Below are 15,710 nucleotides of genomic sequence, written 5' to 3' on the forward strand. Positions count from 1 at the left end.
TCTTTGTTGATCAATTGAGAGTTGTGTATAAGAGACCAGCGGTGTGGAAAAGTAAGTCTGCTATTTCAATGAACTTAAATGCACTTAATATTAGATTGGAGCCTAATCTGTTATTACATTTTCTAAGACTTAATAGTTCTAAAGTTGCCCTGTGAATGAATAATTAAACTGATTTTTGATTATGAATCATAATTTAATATCATCTTTATACATTATCAAAGCGCTATATCTGTGAATTAATATGTTATAATATATTATTACTATTTTCCAATTTTTTTTCAGAATTTTAGTAATGGAACAGAAGAATTTTATAACTCATCTTATGGGATGAAAAATATTTCAAATCATATAGAAGTCATTGGTACGTTAAAAGATGGTTTAAAATTGCATTGTTTTATATATGTAATTGATAGCTTTTCTATTGCATTTCTATTTTCTATATTTCATTTCATTTTTCATTTTTGTTATGGTAACCAGAAAAACATGTATCCAGAAAGAAATGTATACTAAAGTATATAGTGTATACTGCAGTACTATATACACATACTATAATATAATTAATATCCTCATTCAGTAGTATTTTACTACACTAATTCATTAACTACACTATATACATATATTGTTCTTTTATCATGATTCCGAGTGTTTACAAACATAAAATTGATAAAATTCATGAAATAGAATATTTAAAAAATCCACTATATTAAACCTGACAAATATTGACAAATAGAATTCCAAATAAAAATGTTATCCCTACATTAATGCTAAAATTCACATTTTATCTTAAATAAGAAATTTGAAGGGTTCAACTGAGAGGATCTGCCTTCAGGTACACATCCCCTAATTTTTAGTGGGACCATGATTTTAAGCATCTCTTCTTTAATAATTATAAAAGACAAACATAATCTATCTGGATAAGAAGTTCCTAAAGTAACCCAAGGCTGAGCCATATAAGACTTTAATATATTTGAAACCAGCATTTTGAATTGGATTTGATAAGCTATTGACAATCAATACAGTGATGGGAATATAGGTCTTACGTTGCAATAGTGTCTCCCACGTAAGTGTCTTAAAACCCTTGGTAGTGTTTTATACCAACAGTGATTTTCATATGATTTGTAATGTAAATATATGTAGTTAAGGATAAGAGTCACTGTTGCCAGGATTTTCTGGCTCGGAAATCTACACCTACATAGGAGCTGTAGTGGCACAGTGGTTAGAATGCAATATAGCCAGGAGTTTGATATTGACCGGTTCAAGGTTGACTCAGTCTTCCATCCTTCTGAGGCCAGTAAATGAGGAACCAGATTGTTTGAAGCAATATGTTGATATTTGTACAGCAAGTGCTGTAAAACATTGTGGAGTGGTATATACCGTGTTTTCCCGAAAATACGACAGGGTCTTACATTTTTTTGACCCACAAAATATGGCCTTGGGCTTATTAAAGGGGAGGGCTTATTGTTTTTGGGTTGCCGGGTGGCTGCTCCCTTGCGACTGGCCTCCCGAAGAGCCAGGCACAGCCTCCAGGGTCGAATGGCTGTGTTGCGCTGTCGCAGCAGCAACACAGCAGCCATGAAGTGATCACGCTTGCGAGCAGCCGCTTGGCAACCCCCTTTCCAGCCGGGCACAGAGCTGCTGATCCACCTAGCGGTACCCGGAAGGCACCAAACAATGTGAGCGCCTGTTCGCCGCCCTCCACCTCCCGCGGCTCGGCACCTTCGGAATGCCCCTAGGTGAGTGAATGGGGCTCTGCATGGCTGGAGAGGGGGGTTGTGCGAGCAGCTTTTCCGTTCCCCGCTCGCGCGACTCGCAGGCTCATGATGCCCTTGGCTAACTCTACAGTACCTGCAGAGCTAGGGCATTTCCGCTGCTGGCGCTGCCTGCCGCCTGGGTTTTTTCCCCCCAGCTTTCAAAGCACAGACGGATACTATTAGGAATGTAGTCTTAACAGTTGGGTTAGCAAAATATAAGCCATGATAGTGGTACTGTATCTTTAAGTACTGCTGTGATTGGTTGCTGTTACCTCATGCGGCCATAAGATGGAGTCAGAATGACTGTTATCTCTCTGTTAGATGCTGATTGTTGGATGATGGTTGTAGATGTGTCGCGTATTGCTTAGCGTGAATTACTGTGAGTTTTGCTACTGTTAGTGACTTTGTGTGCTGAACTGATTATATGATACTGGGCTGTGTTTGATGGATCACTCCTTAACTGAGAACGTTGATGACTGACTGACTTAACTGTGTATGAATTGGACTCTCCATACCTCTATTTTCCACAGAAGTAAAATACTATCTGTTTTACTATTCAGTGTCTCCGTTATCCTTTCTTCTACACCACTCTCACTACGCTTCTCTGCACGCACTCGTTCTCCTAACGGGGAGCTTACCTAACAGGTAACGCGAGCTCCGTTGCCCCCCCTCGTTCCCGCGGCTTGGTGCCTTCGGGATACTGCTAGGTCGGCGAGGGGAGGATTGTCCAGGTGGCTTATTTTTTTGGGGGGGCTAATATTTTTGCCCACCCGTAATATGTGGCAAGGCTTTAGTTTCAGGACAGGTCGTATTTTCTGGGAAACACGGTAATTCTAAGAGCTATTGCTATTGCTATCTCGAGCATCCGTCTAAATTGGGAAAAGACTTCCTTGGCTGTTGCTTTCATTTGCTGTTCTAGCAGGAGGAACTCCCAATGGAAACTCGAAAATCACGAACCTGGTCTTTCACACCATGGACCATTTAGAGCAATAAACAGAACAAAATTGGCAGTCAAGATGAATAATGAATAATTTTCATGGATTCATTCCATGCAGTCCCTCACATCTTCTAGATACTTGACAAAATTTTCATTCCAGCTTGAGATGGAGATCTAAATCTCATTATCATGCCCACACTGATGGGTCTCAATTCAAACCAGTTGTTTCATGTAAGTGTTTGATAGTATAGGAAAGAGCTAAGTGTTGTGACAATCATGGGCTCAGTTGCAATTCCCCCATGACTATCAGTGGGAACCATCAATTTAGGAAAGAACAGAATTACCTTAAAATGATATTCCCTACCCCATACATATGTAGGTGTTCTAGATGACTAGAATGCTGCTAAAAGTGTGAAACTACAAGGAGGAGCATAATTAGCTCCATTCAAATCTCAACAACGGCCATCTATCAGAATAAGCAGTACTGTTTTCAAGTCATGTTCAGATTCGATACAGGAATCCAGATAATCTCCTTTATCTAACATCTTCTATTCCACTACTTTTTCTAAAGCTTACTACAAAAAGGAAAATTGGAATATGGACAGAAATTGTCTAATAGTGTTGAATGTTGGAATCTTGGAACAGCTGCTTCAGTAAAGGGCTAGATCATTGCCTTCTTGAAGATTGGTGGCACTCCTTTTCTCAAAGAGTGCTCAAAAGAGTAAGCTACCCAAACACGATCTAGATAATCTGCTTTATCTAGCATCCTCTATTCCACTATTTTCTCAAAGCTTTATCACAAAAAAGAAGATTGAAATATGGACAGAAATGCTCAAAAGAGTAAGATTGATAATGGATCCAGGTCAGAAATATTGGAACTTATACAAATGATTTTATCTAGTCCCTAGAACTCCAAAGATCAAACAATACCAGATAACATGGCAGATATTACTGTATTTACTTTACAAAACTCCAAGAGCTATTCCACTTTGAGTTAATACTTGTGAAGAATTGTAGACCTGACCTTGGGAATAAGGAAAAAAATGAATAAATGGGGGTTGGGAGAGTTTCAGATGAGATTATACCGTCCTACAAAACTCAACACCTTGCCACTTTTGCTCAATATGAGATGGAATAGAAACTGAACTGCTTTCAGGAATATGTTATTTTACTCTATAATAATAAAGATCTTTTCTTCAACCCCTGCTGTATTTAATTTTTGACTTTACCTGTATCTCTTGTAAGAAGTGACAATACCAACCAATCCAGCTTAAAATCAATGTATGGCACTATTCTCACTTGTGGCTAAATTGAGGTGAGGGGTCTACTCACATACCTTCACAATTCAGAGGGTCTCTTCTCTCACCTCATTTAGGTGAGAGAAGCCAATTCCAATATTCCTACTTTCTTCTTTTTTGGATATCATACCATAAAAGTCTACTCTTATTTTGAAGGCTTCAAAACATATCACCAACAGCAGCTTTTGAATGATTTTTCATGCAGTTCCAGGTCCCATCCAGCACCATCAGTTTTTCAATGTAGAAGGAGGGCTCTCTTATTTTTTTTTCCAAATTATAGATTAATAGATACAAATTATAGATTATCCATCCATTTCTAGTGTTTCTTCATTCCTACTCTCACCCACACTTATGCAGTCAGTCAAGTTTCATCTATTATTTGTTGTGCTTTGAAGAATCACTGGTTTTTCCTGTCTATATTTGTTCAGTGAGAGTTGTACTTCATGCTACTTTTTCCTGGAATTGGAATAAAAAAAATTGGGAATAAACAGCAAAAAAGGTGATTAGAACATTGATTTTGCAAAGTTATAAATGTGTTAAGGGGTCACTTGGATTTGGAACTAACTATAAGAATCTTTCCTTTGAAAAAAGTTGTTAGAATTTTATTTTAAAATGATTTTGAAATAAGTATAAGAAATTATCTTGTGGACCAAGAAAGAAACCTTTAGATATGATGGCACTTTGAAGACTAATGCTAGAGGAAATCAGGAAAAACTAAAAGTATAAGTAAAGAAGAAGAGACCCACTAATACAGAATGGAGCAAATTATTCTACATAAATATTTGGGAACAATGCACTCTGAAGTTACTCTTAAAATTGCTATAATAAAATTGGATTTAAAAGAGGTTTTAGAAGTGGAGCATGCTTTACTGGATAAGACAGGCTGATTTAAATATGGTTTTAAAAATAACAGGTTACAAGAATGTTATGAGTAAAAATGTTACACTGGATATATGTACACATGAATCTGACAAATGATTTACTAATTAACATTGATATACAAATAACAAAAAAGAATAACTTAGATTATTTCATTTTGGATTTACAAAAGTTTTGAAAGACTTTCTGAGGAGTCAGGAAAAATAGAATTCTGGGACACAGTTTAAAGCAATTAAAAATAAGATTTTAAAAGCAAGGGAAGTAAAATAAAGTTGATTTATTTGATCAAGGTTAAAGTATATACTTTGTTGTTTCTGGTAAAATCTTAATTGATTTTTGCTGACCAGGACCAAACGACAAGGCTTTAAATATTTATTTATATATTTATTTATAGATAAAAGATCAGATGGGAAAGAGATCTGCTGTATTTTTAGAGCAAGTGATAAGTTACTTTTATTTATAAGTCGCCCTGAGTCTTCCGAGAGTGGGCGGCATACAAGTTAATAGAATAAATAAATAAATAAAATAAATAAATACTGAGCTACAAGTAAAAGAATATAACATAAGCTCATTTGATTAAGGTTAAAATAGTTGTTATATCAGGCAATTTTTATATATTTGTAAAATTTGTAAAAAAAATCTTAATGGGCTATGTTGATTAGGATTAAATGAGTTTTTAAGAATGATTGAAAGATTGAATTATTTCTAGATAAGAGAGATATGGGAGGAAGGGGGCTTTTGTTGTATTAGAGTGATGTTAATGAAATTGTACTTGTTTTGATAAAGGGGGAAGGTATTTTCTTATACATATTTTTTACTATACATTATGTTCTCTTTACACTTTTTATTCTTTGTATTTTTCTTAGTTTGTAATTTTTATCTTTGTAAGTATAAACTTTAATAAAATTATTACAAAAAAGAAATATTTATATTGAATGGTCAAAATAAAATCTTTCATTTTACAGACCCTTCTCCACAGAAAGTAAAGCTTGTGCCTGACATAGAGCAAGAGGTCAGTTAATTTTATAATTTAAAAGTTGTATTAAAATTTGGATTGCATTAATTAAGTTTTGTTATGTTGATTACTGCTTTTTTGTGAGTTAATAAAAGGGTAACTATTGTAGATCAGCAGGTTATACTCCATAACAAAATGAAAATAATATTCCTATCAAAATACAGAATCCTATTTACTCGTGTATAAAATAGCTCTTCAGTGTATTTATTACTTATCTGGTAATGTATTGGCAAGATGCAATCTTTAGTACAGTTTTATATGTACTTCTATGATCTTATTAAAGTGTTTTTCACTCAATATGAAATAGCTCACATTTTTTAATATAACAGTTCTTTGTGCAGCATTATTGTTTATGGTTTAGATGTGCCAAGTTTATCACTTCAAGCATTTTTCTCTTTCTAGAGAAAATAATGAACTTTTAATATTTGGCTAATTCTTACATGCAGATAATGTAGATATTACTGATTTTGCCCATTGTACAGCAATACTTTTGAAACTGAATAAGAAAAAAAACTTTTTTTGAGGGATATGTAACTATTCATATTGAAAAATATGGATGAGAACAAAGGCTGTATACCATTTATCTTGCTTCTCTAATCTAAATTTATCCTTTAATAATTTTTAAAATTTTAAATAGTTATCCATGACAACATAGAACAGTTTCATGGATTATGAAATTTAGCCATCCTTAAAGAAAGCTGCTCATAGCATCAGGCTTGTATTTTTGATAAAAACTTCAGACTTAGTTTAGACTAAAAATTAAACTGCTTTAGATCAGTGATATTTTTTGATACACACATGTAAGTAGATTTTTTTAAAAATCAACTTTTTATACAGTTATGAAATAAATACAATTTCCTGAAGGGTACTATTAAGAAATAGTCACCTACAAGAAAAAATAATTAGCTATAGAAAATTACTGACATCTCATTTTTTTCATGTTACTAGTGCATTGTTCTTAATAATTTAAATAGTTGTGGATAACTTTTTCTGAGATGAGAAAACTATTTTATTGACAATTTTATAGTTTCTTCTTTTTATGTTGCATATTTTGAATATATCCAAGCCTAAGTTTAATGGCAAATGTGAATACTGAAATGAGATAACATGTATTAATTAATTACATTGAAACCTATTTTTGTAGAATGTGGAGACAATGAATGAGCTTTATTCAAGGCTTTACAAAGAAGCAGAAAAGATCAAGAAATGGAAAGTCAGTATACAATATGAATTAATGGAAAAAGAGAAAAAATTGCAAGAAAATAGAAAGATTACTGAAGCATTGCGTAAAGCCATTCAAGAATTACAGGCAAGTGTTTATTGTATTTTGAAATGGACTTCAAAATAAAGCAATAAAGTAAAATATTTTTTTAAAAAACTGAACATTTAAGGTATTATGCAATTTTAAGATGAGTTCTGTGAATGTTTTATTATTTTTCCATTGAATGTTAGGGTAATTGTAAACAATAATCTTTCTGTTTCCCAACTCATCTCATTCAAAAGTTCAGAGATTTGTCAAAGCTGTTTTTACTGATTGCGCACGTCAAGACACTATGATCATGAATATGTTTATATATTGTTGATTCTTTAAAATTCATAGAAAAATGACAGTAAGACTTATCCTTCACTACCAAGAGTGAACATAGAAAATTGTTAAATAATCCATTTGCCGGGCATTGATAACTGCCTTATCCTGCTATCTCAGTTTACAAAAATATACATGATTTCTCTTTCTCTCTCCCCCTCCGCACTTTTAAAAAAAGATAGTATTTCTAACTTCACCATGGTAGTATGACTTCATATTATGTATGATATATTAAGATGTTATGTTATCATGCCATTGCAGTGGGATCCTAGGAGCTGGTAAGTGAAATGGCCACTCCTCATCTGTAATTATCTTTGTTTTTATGGTAATTGCAGCTTGAAATATAATTTTGTTGCTGATGAATAAGACAATAGTGATTCAAGAATTTGAAAATAATGATAAGACTATTGATACATAACAATACCACTGATTATATGATGAGTATACAGTTATGATATCATAAAGTCAGTTAGAGTGTTCATTACACTTCGTTCTTGGAATTTTCAATATTTTTTATACAATCTGGAAGAACTTTTAGAGTTGTTGAAAAGGAATGTGAATATTTTTTATTATATTCACCCAGAATATTTGCTAAAATAGAATTAAATTAAGAATCAGAATAACCTGAAGAAGTCAATCATAGGATAATAGTTTTCAGATACTGATTAACCCCCAAAATAACTAATGAATGCATTTAATATTAAATATTAGAACTGTATTTAAAACAAAATTAATACTGGATTCTAAGATCTAAGTTCTGCCAGATATGTATTGCTGGTTCTTCCCCAAAAGAATACTTTACAGGTTTTTCTTTGTTTCTCCCTATGAGGGTTATACACATTCAGGTTTTCTACTGATTGGAAAAAAGGAGTGCTGTTTGTATATCTCAAAGTAATTTCTGTTTTTAAAGGGTACTTTCAGTACTGACAACCATAGCTATTCATGGCCAGTAGTCTCTTTCACTACTGTAACAACACTTACAGTTTTCGAATATTTGGGAACCGGAATAAAAATAGTAACAGTCTGCCATTTCTATTTACAGCCTGATTGACAAGTCATAGGCATAGTTCAAGTAGGGAATGTTCTATTGTTTCTTGGAACTTCTTCATGATGCCTATAACTAGACACAGTGCAATAGAGCTGTATTCAGAAATAGTCCAAGTGATAGTTTCTTAGTGGCATGCAACAACACCAAGCCAGCAACTGTTACTAAGGCAACTTGTAAGCTGTCTAAAGTTTTTGCACTTTGCCCATATAACAAAATCTGGCCTACTAATTATTAAGGAGAGTAACTGGTGGTAGTTTTGGATGTTATGTTGGAAGAAAAAATAAAGACTTTCTTCACAGCATCACAAATTGTACTAGCATACTTTTCTGTCAAACCCAGGACAAAAAATACACGTTAATAAAGTCATGAAGAAAAGTCCATGTTTTTATATTTGGGAGTCACAATTTACTCAGACTAAAGCATATCATTTGCATCTTTATGAATTTAGTTTGAAAACGAAAAATTAAGCCTAAAACTTGAAGATGAAATACATGAAAACAATGAACTTCTAAAAGAGTAAGTAATAGTAGTAAAACATTACTAAAATAAATTATGGAACTTAAATTATTGATTATAGCAAGCAGCAATACCTTTCTGACATTGGCTGATTTTAAACAAGCTAAGTAATATATTCATAGCCCAGATAATCCTCGACTTAAAATCACAATAGGGACTGGAATTTTTGTCCTAAGTCATTGTGGTTGTAAGTTGAATCTGATCCAATTTTAGTACAATTTTTATGATGATCATTAAGTGAATTACTGTGGTAAAGGAACACTATAGTTGTAAGTGTGAACTCATTCTTCCAAATGTTGCAAATCATGATCACATTACTGCAGGACATTGCAGGAGATTATAAATGCGAACCAGTTGCCAAAAGTCCAAGTTGCAATCACATTAACCTGGACATGGTTCAATAATCATAAGTACGACTCATAAGTATAAGGACTATGGATATTTCAGCACCTTCATAACTTCAAATGATTGCTAAATAAATGGTCATAAATGGGAAATGATTAGGAAATCCTAGGGCTATGGGATGGTTGAAATGGTGAGAAAAATGAAAGGACACCATTGTTAAATTGTTATCAAGAAAAGAGATGGATATGTCCAGATGATATCAGAAGTCAACCAAAAGTCAACCTTGCAGTAAGTATTGACATATATCAATGCAATTTTATTTATTCATTCATTCTTTCAAACTTGTATGCTGCCATCTCGCCAAAGGCAACCCACTGTTTTGAAGTGGATTAAATCTTCAAACTTGACCAACATCTACATCACCCATCTCATTCAGTTTTTTTTAAATAAATAATTTTTATTGCTAAGCAAATCAATTAAATGTTTTCTCTACTTTCATCAAACTATGGCATCAAATCCATAGTTTGGTAGCATATCCACAGGTAGCATATTTTCTGATGCATCCCAATAATAATCTCAGCATAGCCCATGAGTAAGGTAATTTTTAGCTAATCTTAACTATTTTGGTGTTAAAGTAGCATTTTCTCTTTATTCTGACATTACCAGGGATAGCTGGAAGTTACACCTTATCACCCTTTATTACACTTGTATCACCCTTCAATTGGATAGGAGTGAGAAAACTTACAGTGATTGGGAAAAGAGGCAATAGACCAGAGGTGTCAAACTCATGTTATCATGGCATCACGTGACATATTGGGACTGTTCTCCACTTCACTAAACAGCATGGGCGTGGCCAGTGTATGACACGTCCGACCCGCAGGCCGGGAGTTTGACAGCCCTGCAATAGGGGGTTGGCTACAATTTGGTAAAGAGAATAGCAAATTTAATGTCAATAGTGTTTTCTGCTGGTTCAGGGATTGGTGAAGAGCATGTGTATTTCTTCTCAGCCATAGAGAAAGGTTGTATGACAGTTACATTATGAATAAGCAAGCTTCCTTCCACAACAAAGCATTTTGTTAAAACAATCAAGTAAGTTCTTAAAAATGTGTGCCCAGCAGCACAAATCTTTCCCTCTCCTTTGTTAGGCCCTAGCCTAGGTCATTTACTTTAATTGGAATCAGGTGAAGAATTTTTAAATTGCTCTGTGAAGAAATTTCTTTGTAAAGCAAGGAACTATGGTAGCAATATAATGTTAATGTTATCTTTCCTCTTCAGAAATAATGCTACAAGACATTTGTGCAACTTACTCAAAGAAAAATGTATGCAATCAGTAGAGAAGTGCAACAAATGTAAATATTCTTTTCAGCATTTATCTTTTCCACACTAAATTGTAACAAAAAAACCTATATGTTAAAAATATTAAATTAATTAATTAATTTTCTAAATTTCTAAATAAAATATGACGTGGTTCTTCACAAAATGTTTTATTACATATACTATAAGGTCACCCTTATATTCAGAACTACTACTTGGCTGGTCAGTTTTTCAAGAACTAACATGCCTAAATAGGATTTTACCTATAAAATAAAAAAGGTGTCTTAAATTAAAATTGTTTACTTGGTTCAGCATAGAATGGATAGATGGATGGATGGATAAATTATGTGTTTTTAAGTCAATGTCAATTCTTAGTTCTCACATAGGTAGATTTTCTCTAAGAGGATCTGTTCCCAATCTCATAAGTCCGCCAGCGTAGTTGAGTGTTCCCATATTGCTGCTAGTAGTCTTTCTTGTCTTTTCCACTTTTCCCAGCATTATAGACTTTTCAAGAGATTAGGCCTTACAATGTGTCTTAAGTATGGTAATTTGAACTGGATCATTTGTGCCTCAAATCTGGTTGATTTGTTTGAAGAATCATTTGCTTGTTTACATGTCTAACCATGACGATCTCAAAAGTATTTGTCAACACCAAAATTCAAAAATGTCAAGAAGATAGCTAGGAAAGCATTTTTTAAAATAAAATTTATAGACGAAATGATAGGACAATCAGAAAAGCTTGCTTTATTATGACAGATTATGAAAATACTCTGTCCTAAACACCTAACATTTAATCCTAATTTAATTCTAACTTGAATTATGTATTATTATTATTGATACCTTTTATTTGACACGCTAACATTTTTTACTCTACCATATCATTAATTTTGTTAAAGATGAATGTGAACGAGAAGAAACCAGACAAATGTATGTGGATCTTAACAATAACATTGAGGTAATACACTGAAAATACTTAAAATAATTAAATGTTTAGACCTGTAGTTTAGTGATGTACCTATAGGTGGACCCTGAGGACATTAGATGATCTTTTAACTAGGGATCAAAGAAATAGTACCTCAAAAAGCAGAAAGTGATTGTGGTGATGCATCAATACCTAAATTGCTGTGGCCTTTCCCCCTTATTTGTTTTTTAAATGATAGTTACAAAAAACAAGTGAAAATATAATTGACTGTATTGACCAGCGAACTATGGTGTCATAGTGGTAAGAAGGCAGTATTGCAGGATAATTCTCCTGACTGCCAACAGTTTGATTTTCACTGGCACAAGGTTGATTCAGCCTTCCATTCTTCTGAGATCACTAAAACGAGGACCTGGATTGTTGGGAGCAATATGCTGACTCTGTAAACCGCTTAGAAAGGGCTGTAAAACACTGTGAAGTGCTATATAAGTCTCAAGTGCTATTGCTATATTTGACTAATGTTTATTTATTTATTTATTTATTAAATCGATTTATAGGCTGCCCAATCCCGGAGGATTATTCCATTTTAATGTTTTGGAAAGAATTTATTGACTTATTTCTTTTATATCCCACCTAACAACCTGGTCCAAAGTCACCCATAGACTGATTCTGGATGAGCATGGAATTTTAATTATCAATCGTATCTATCATTACTACCATACCACACTAATTCTCAATAAATAGTATGCCATCATACCATATATAGAAACTTTATTATTGCTTGAACAAATGAAATCTAAGAAAAGTAATGATTTTAAAAAATGAAGATGAACAGTGACTAAATATTAATATTAAATCTGAATATCTTTATAAAGTATGAATATATTAATTTCTTCTGGAACATTTGTTTTTACCCAATTTTATTTACATTTTTAGAGAATGATAAAGGCTTTTGAAGAACTTCGTTTACAAGCAGAGAACATCAGACTGGAAAACTATTACAAAAGTAAGAATATTGTATCTGGCATATGTATGATGCATAATAAACTACCAAACTAAAATAGTCACTAAGATTTGGAGAATTATGTAATATTATTTCTTGTTTTCTTATTTTATCCTGTATGAATGTAAGTCATCTACCTAAATCATCTTGAACAATTAAAAGAGAGTTGCAAAAGTGTAATTTTGGTTGAGGTTTTGAATTTCTGTCTCCTATTTTGTTAGGTTCTCTTTAATTTAAAAACATGAAGCATATAGTGGGCTTTCTTTGTTGAGACATTAATTGATATGCTAAATGTATAATGTATTGCAAGTATTGCAGAGGTTTCTATTGGATTGTGTTCCTTGAGACAAGGAATCTAATCTAAGTACGAACTAGTGAAATAGCTTTTTACAACTTTAATACAAAAAGGTATAGTAGTCTTTGACAACAATCACAATTGGGACCAGAATCTTGAGCAAAGTAGTCATTATGCAAAATGCCCATATGGCCATTTCATTCAACAACTACAATCCAGTTTCTCCCAGTATTGATTGTTAAGCAGTCACCCAGATTGTTCAGAGATGGTGTGGGGATGCCTCAGGGAGTGGAGCACGTCCTTGGAAGGCTCAGCACCACTGATTCGTGGAAAACTGCTGCAGACTATGAGGCTTTGCCTGGGGATAGACTCACCGGCATACTTGCCACAAGCCAGGAAGCCTGGGTCCTCTCCCCTCTCATCATGCCTTGGAGGCCTGGGCCATCTCCCTATACATCACATCTGGCAGCCTAATTTCTCTGTCCTACCACACTTGGAACACCCTGGCCTTTTCCCCACTCCTTAATGCCTGGGTCTACTGAATCTTTCTGTCTTTTACTGCAGCTCCTGAAAGAGCCTTTCCAGCCTTCAGAACAATTGCCTTCACTGCAAATATTATTGTTTGGAAGAATAGAAAGGATGGGAATCACAGCACCCTTGAAATCATAAGGGCATGTGCACTGCCAAGTGCATGGATTTTGACCATGTGACTAGGTGCTGCAATGACTGTAACTACAGGCATATAACTCTTCAGCAGCATCATAAATTTAAAACAGTCACTGAATAAATGGTTGTAAAGGACTCCTGCATTACAAATAATATATAGCGGTAGGGAGAAGGGGTAGAATATATAGAACAAATCCAGCTCCTAGTTATATCTTGGGCAGAGAATTAGAAAGCAATGGAATCTAACCTAAACAAAATTAATGAAGCATGTTTTTTAACTTTAACCAAAAGGAGTTTATTTACAGGAAGTATATTGTCAAGATAGTCAAAGTCAAGCACCTGCTCCTACCAGGAGAATCCAAGAGTTGTGTTCTGTATATGTATGCCCAGAAAAACGCAGAAGGAAGTGACATAGATGAAGGCCATACATACACACACTTCCTGTTAAATATGTTCTTATCATGTACTCATGTTGGTATGTTTCTAAAATGGCTTAAGAAAATTCTACCCAAAGTGAGACATTTTGGCAATAGTTTGGATTATCTCATCCAGCATAAGCATCCTGTCTTGGTCTTGACATTAATTTTTTTTATCTTTAAATAGTATTTGCTATCATTCCAAGACCTGGTGGCACATTTTGGAGCAGGTTACTTATTTTAGGTTGCAGTGAAATCGGTATAAGATATGATTAGCATACAAAAATATGGCTATTATCTTCTCATTTTAAATGAAGGACTTTTCTATAGAGATAAATAACATACTTTACTTTCTTTACTAATTAAAATGTTAATGTAAATTATTGTTATTTTGGAAGTAAAAGAAGCAGCTGATAAAATAGAACAGCTTGAAAAAGGACACAAGAGAGAGATAAATTCCATGGAAAAAGAGGTTTGTTTATGATTACTTATTTTTGTTAGATTAGTTATAAGTAATGTATATAAATCAACATTTAAATTATTTTTTAAATAAATCTTTTAGGGACATTTTGTTTTTATAAGAATAATATATAGTTGGAAATACTTAACAGAAAGTTGGAGCTTTCTCCTGAAGGTAGTCACAATCAGTTGTAATAAGAACATAGTAAAGAGATGAATTAATGTATTTGACAGAAAAAAAGGGAGAAACAAAAGGTGGTTTTTAAAATTATTGAAATCTCCATTCTACATTGGATGGAAGACTAGCAGAATTTTAAAAATATGTTTTGTTAAAAATCATGGATATCACAAAATCCCTGATAAACCCAAGGGAAGTGCTTCAAGCCCACGGTAAACAGGCAGTCCCTAGGCTGATGAAATCGGGATGCTCCGGAAGAAAGGAAGTGAAAAGAGAAAGTGAGTCCATCTGGTGAGGTATTTTTTCTATTTTGCTAAAGACTGCCCAAAGAAATGTTTCTTTAAAGCCAAATTAGATCCTTAAACAAAAGAACTAAGCAGCGAAAATAATCTTAATGGGATCCCTGTGGAAAGTTTTTTTTCCTTGTCTTTCTAACTATTTTTTGTGGATTGAAATGCTGGTAACGTTCTTCATCTCTCCTCTTAAAGTGAATGGATTGATTTTTTTTCTTCTGCTTCTTGTTGCTTTATTTTTTGACTTCTGGATTAAAGCCTTCCTTTTTATTTTAACAATTCTTCCTACTACTTGTTATTAAACTACTCTAAATGAAATCTAAAGAACCTTGTTTCTTACAGAAGGTGAAAATTAACTGCGATTCGGTGTTTTTTTTAAAACAACGTATCTCTCTTCTTACCTGACTTCACTAACTTTGCAGCTGAAGGGTTTGCAACTTGTTTACAGAAACTGATAAAGAACCAAGGGCACGAACTGTTTTCACAAGTGCCTCTGAGAATTATTTTGGCAGGGAAAGAAAGAAAGAAAGAAAGAAAGAAAGAAAGAGAAAGAAAGAAAGAAAAGGGGGAGGACAGAACCCTTCCCCTTTGAAGAGTATAAAGGAACTTGTGTTCAAGTCAATTTAAAATAAAAGTAAAAGAGGCCTGGAAGACTAGAGTCGCAGTCATTATTAGTTTTTTTTTTCTTTTTCTTTCTCTCTTCTGTTTTGGAAACATGAGTCAATACTTAGATTAGGAAACCTTAAAATTCCAAAATATCTTGGCTGGAATTCAAAATCTATAGGATGAATAT

General features: G+C 33.5%; 1 protein-coding gene across 1 annotated transcript in view; it reads left to right on the forward strand.

The window, feature by feature from the left end:
- LOC106539284 (synaptonemal complex protein 1) overlaps positions 1–15,710 on the forward strand; it is a 42,695-nt gene that overhangs the window by 1,127 nt on the left and 25,858 nt on the right. Inside the window, exons 3-10 of the mRNA XM_087720854.1 lie at positions 283–361; positions 5,831–5,877; positions 7,025–7,189; positions 8,962–9,029; positions 10,650–10,723; positions 11,585–11,643; positions 12,544–12,613; positions 14,386–14,459. Of these exons, the coding sequence (XP_087576980.1) occupies positions 283–361; positions 5,831–5,877; positions 7,025–7,189; positions 8,962–9,029; positions 10,650–10,723; positions 11,585–11,643; positions 12,544–12,613; positions 14,386–14,459 (636 nt within the window). The remainder of the gene's footprint in view (positions 1–282; positions 362–5,830; positions 5,878–7,024; positions 7,190–8,961; positions 9,030–10,649; positions 10,724–11,584; positions 11,644–12,543; positions 12,614–14,385; positions 14,460–15,710) is intronic.

Source organism: Thamnophis sirtalis, unplaced genomic scaffold, assembly GCF_051295495.1.
Source record: "Thamnophis sirtalis isolate CommonGarterSnake01/CBP01778 unplaced genomic scaffold, rThaSir2_p1.2 scaffold_7, whole genome shotgun sequence".
Classification (NCBI taxonomy): Eukaryota; Metazoa; Chordata; class Lepidosauria; order Squamata; family Natricidae; genus Thamnophis; species Thamnophis sirtalis.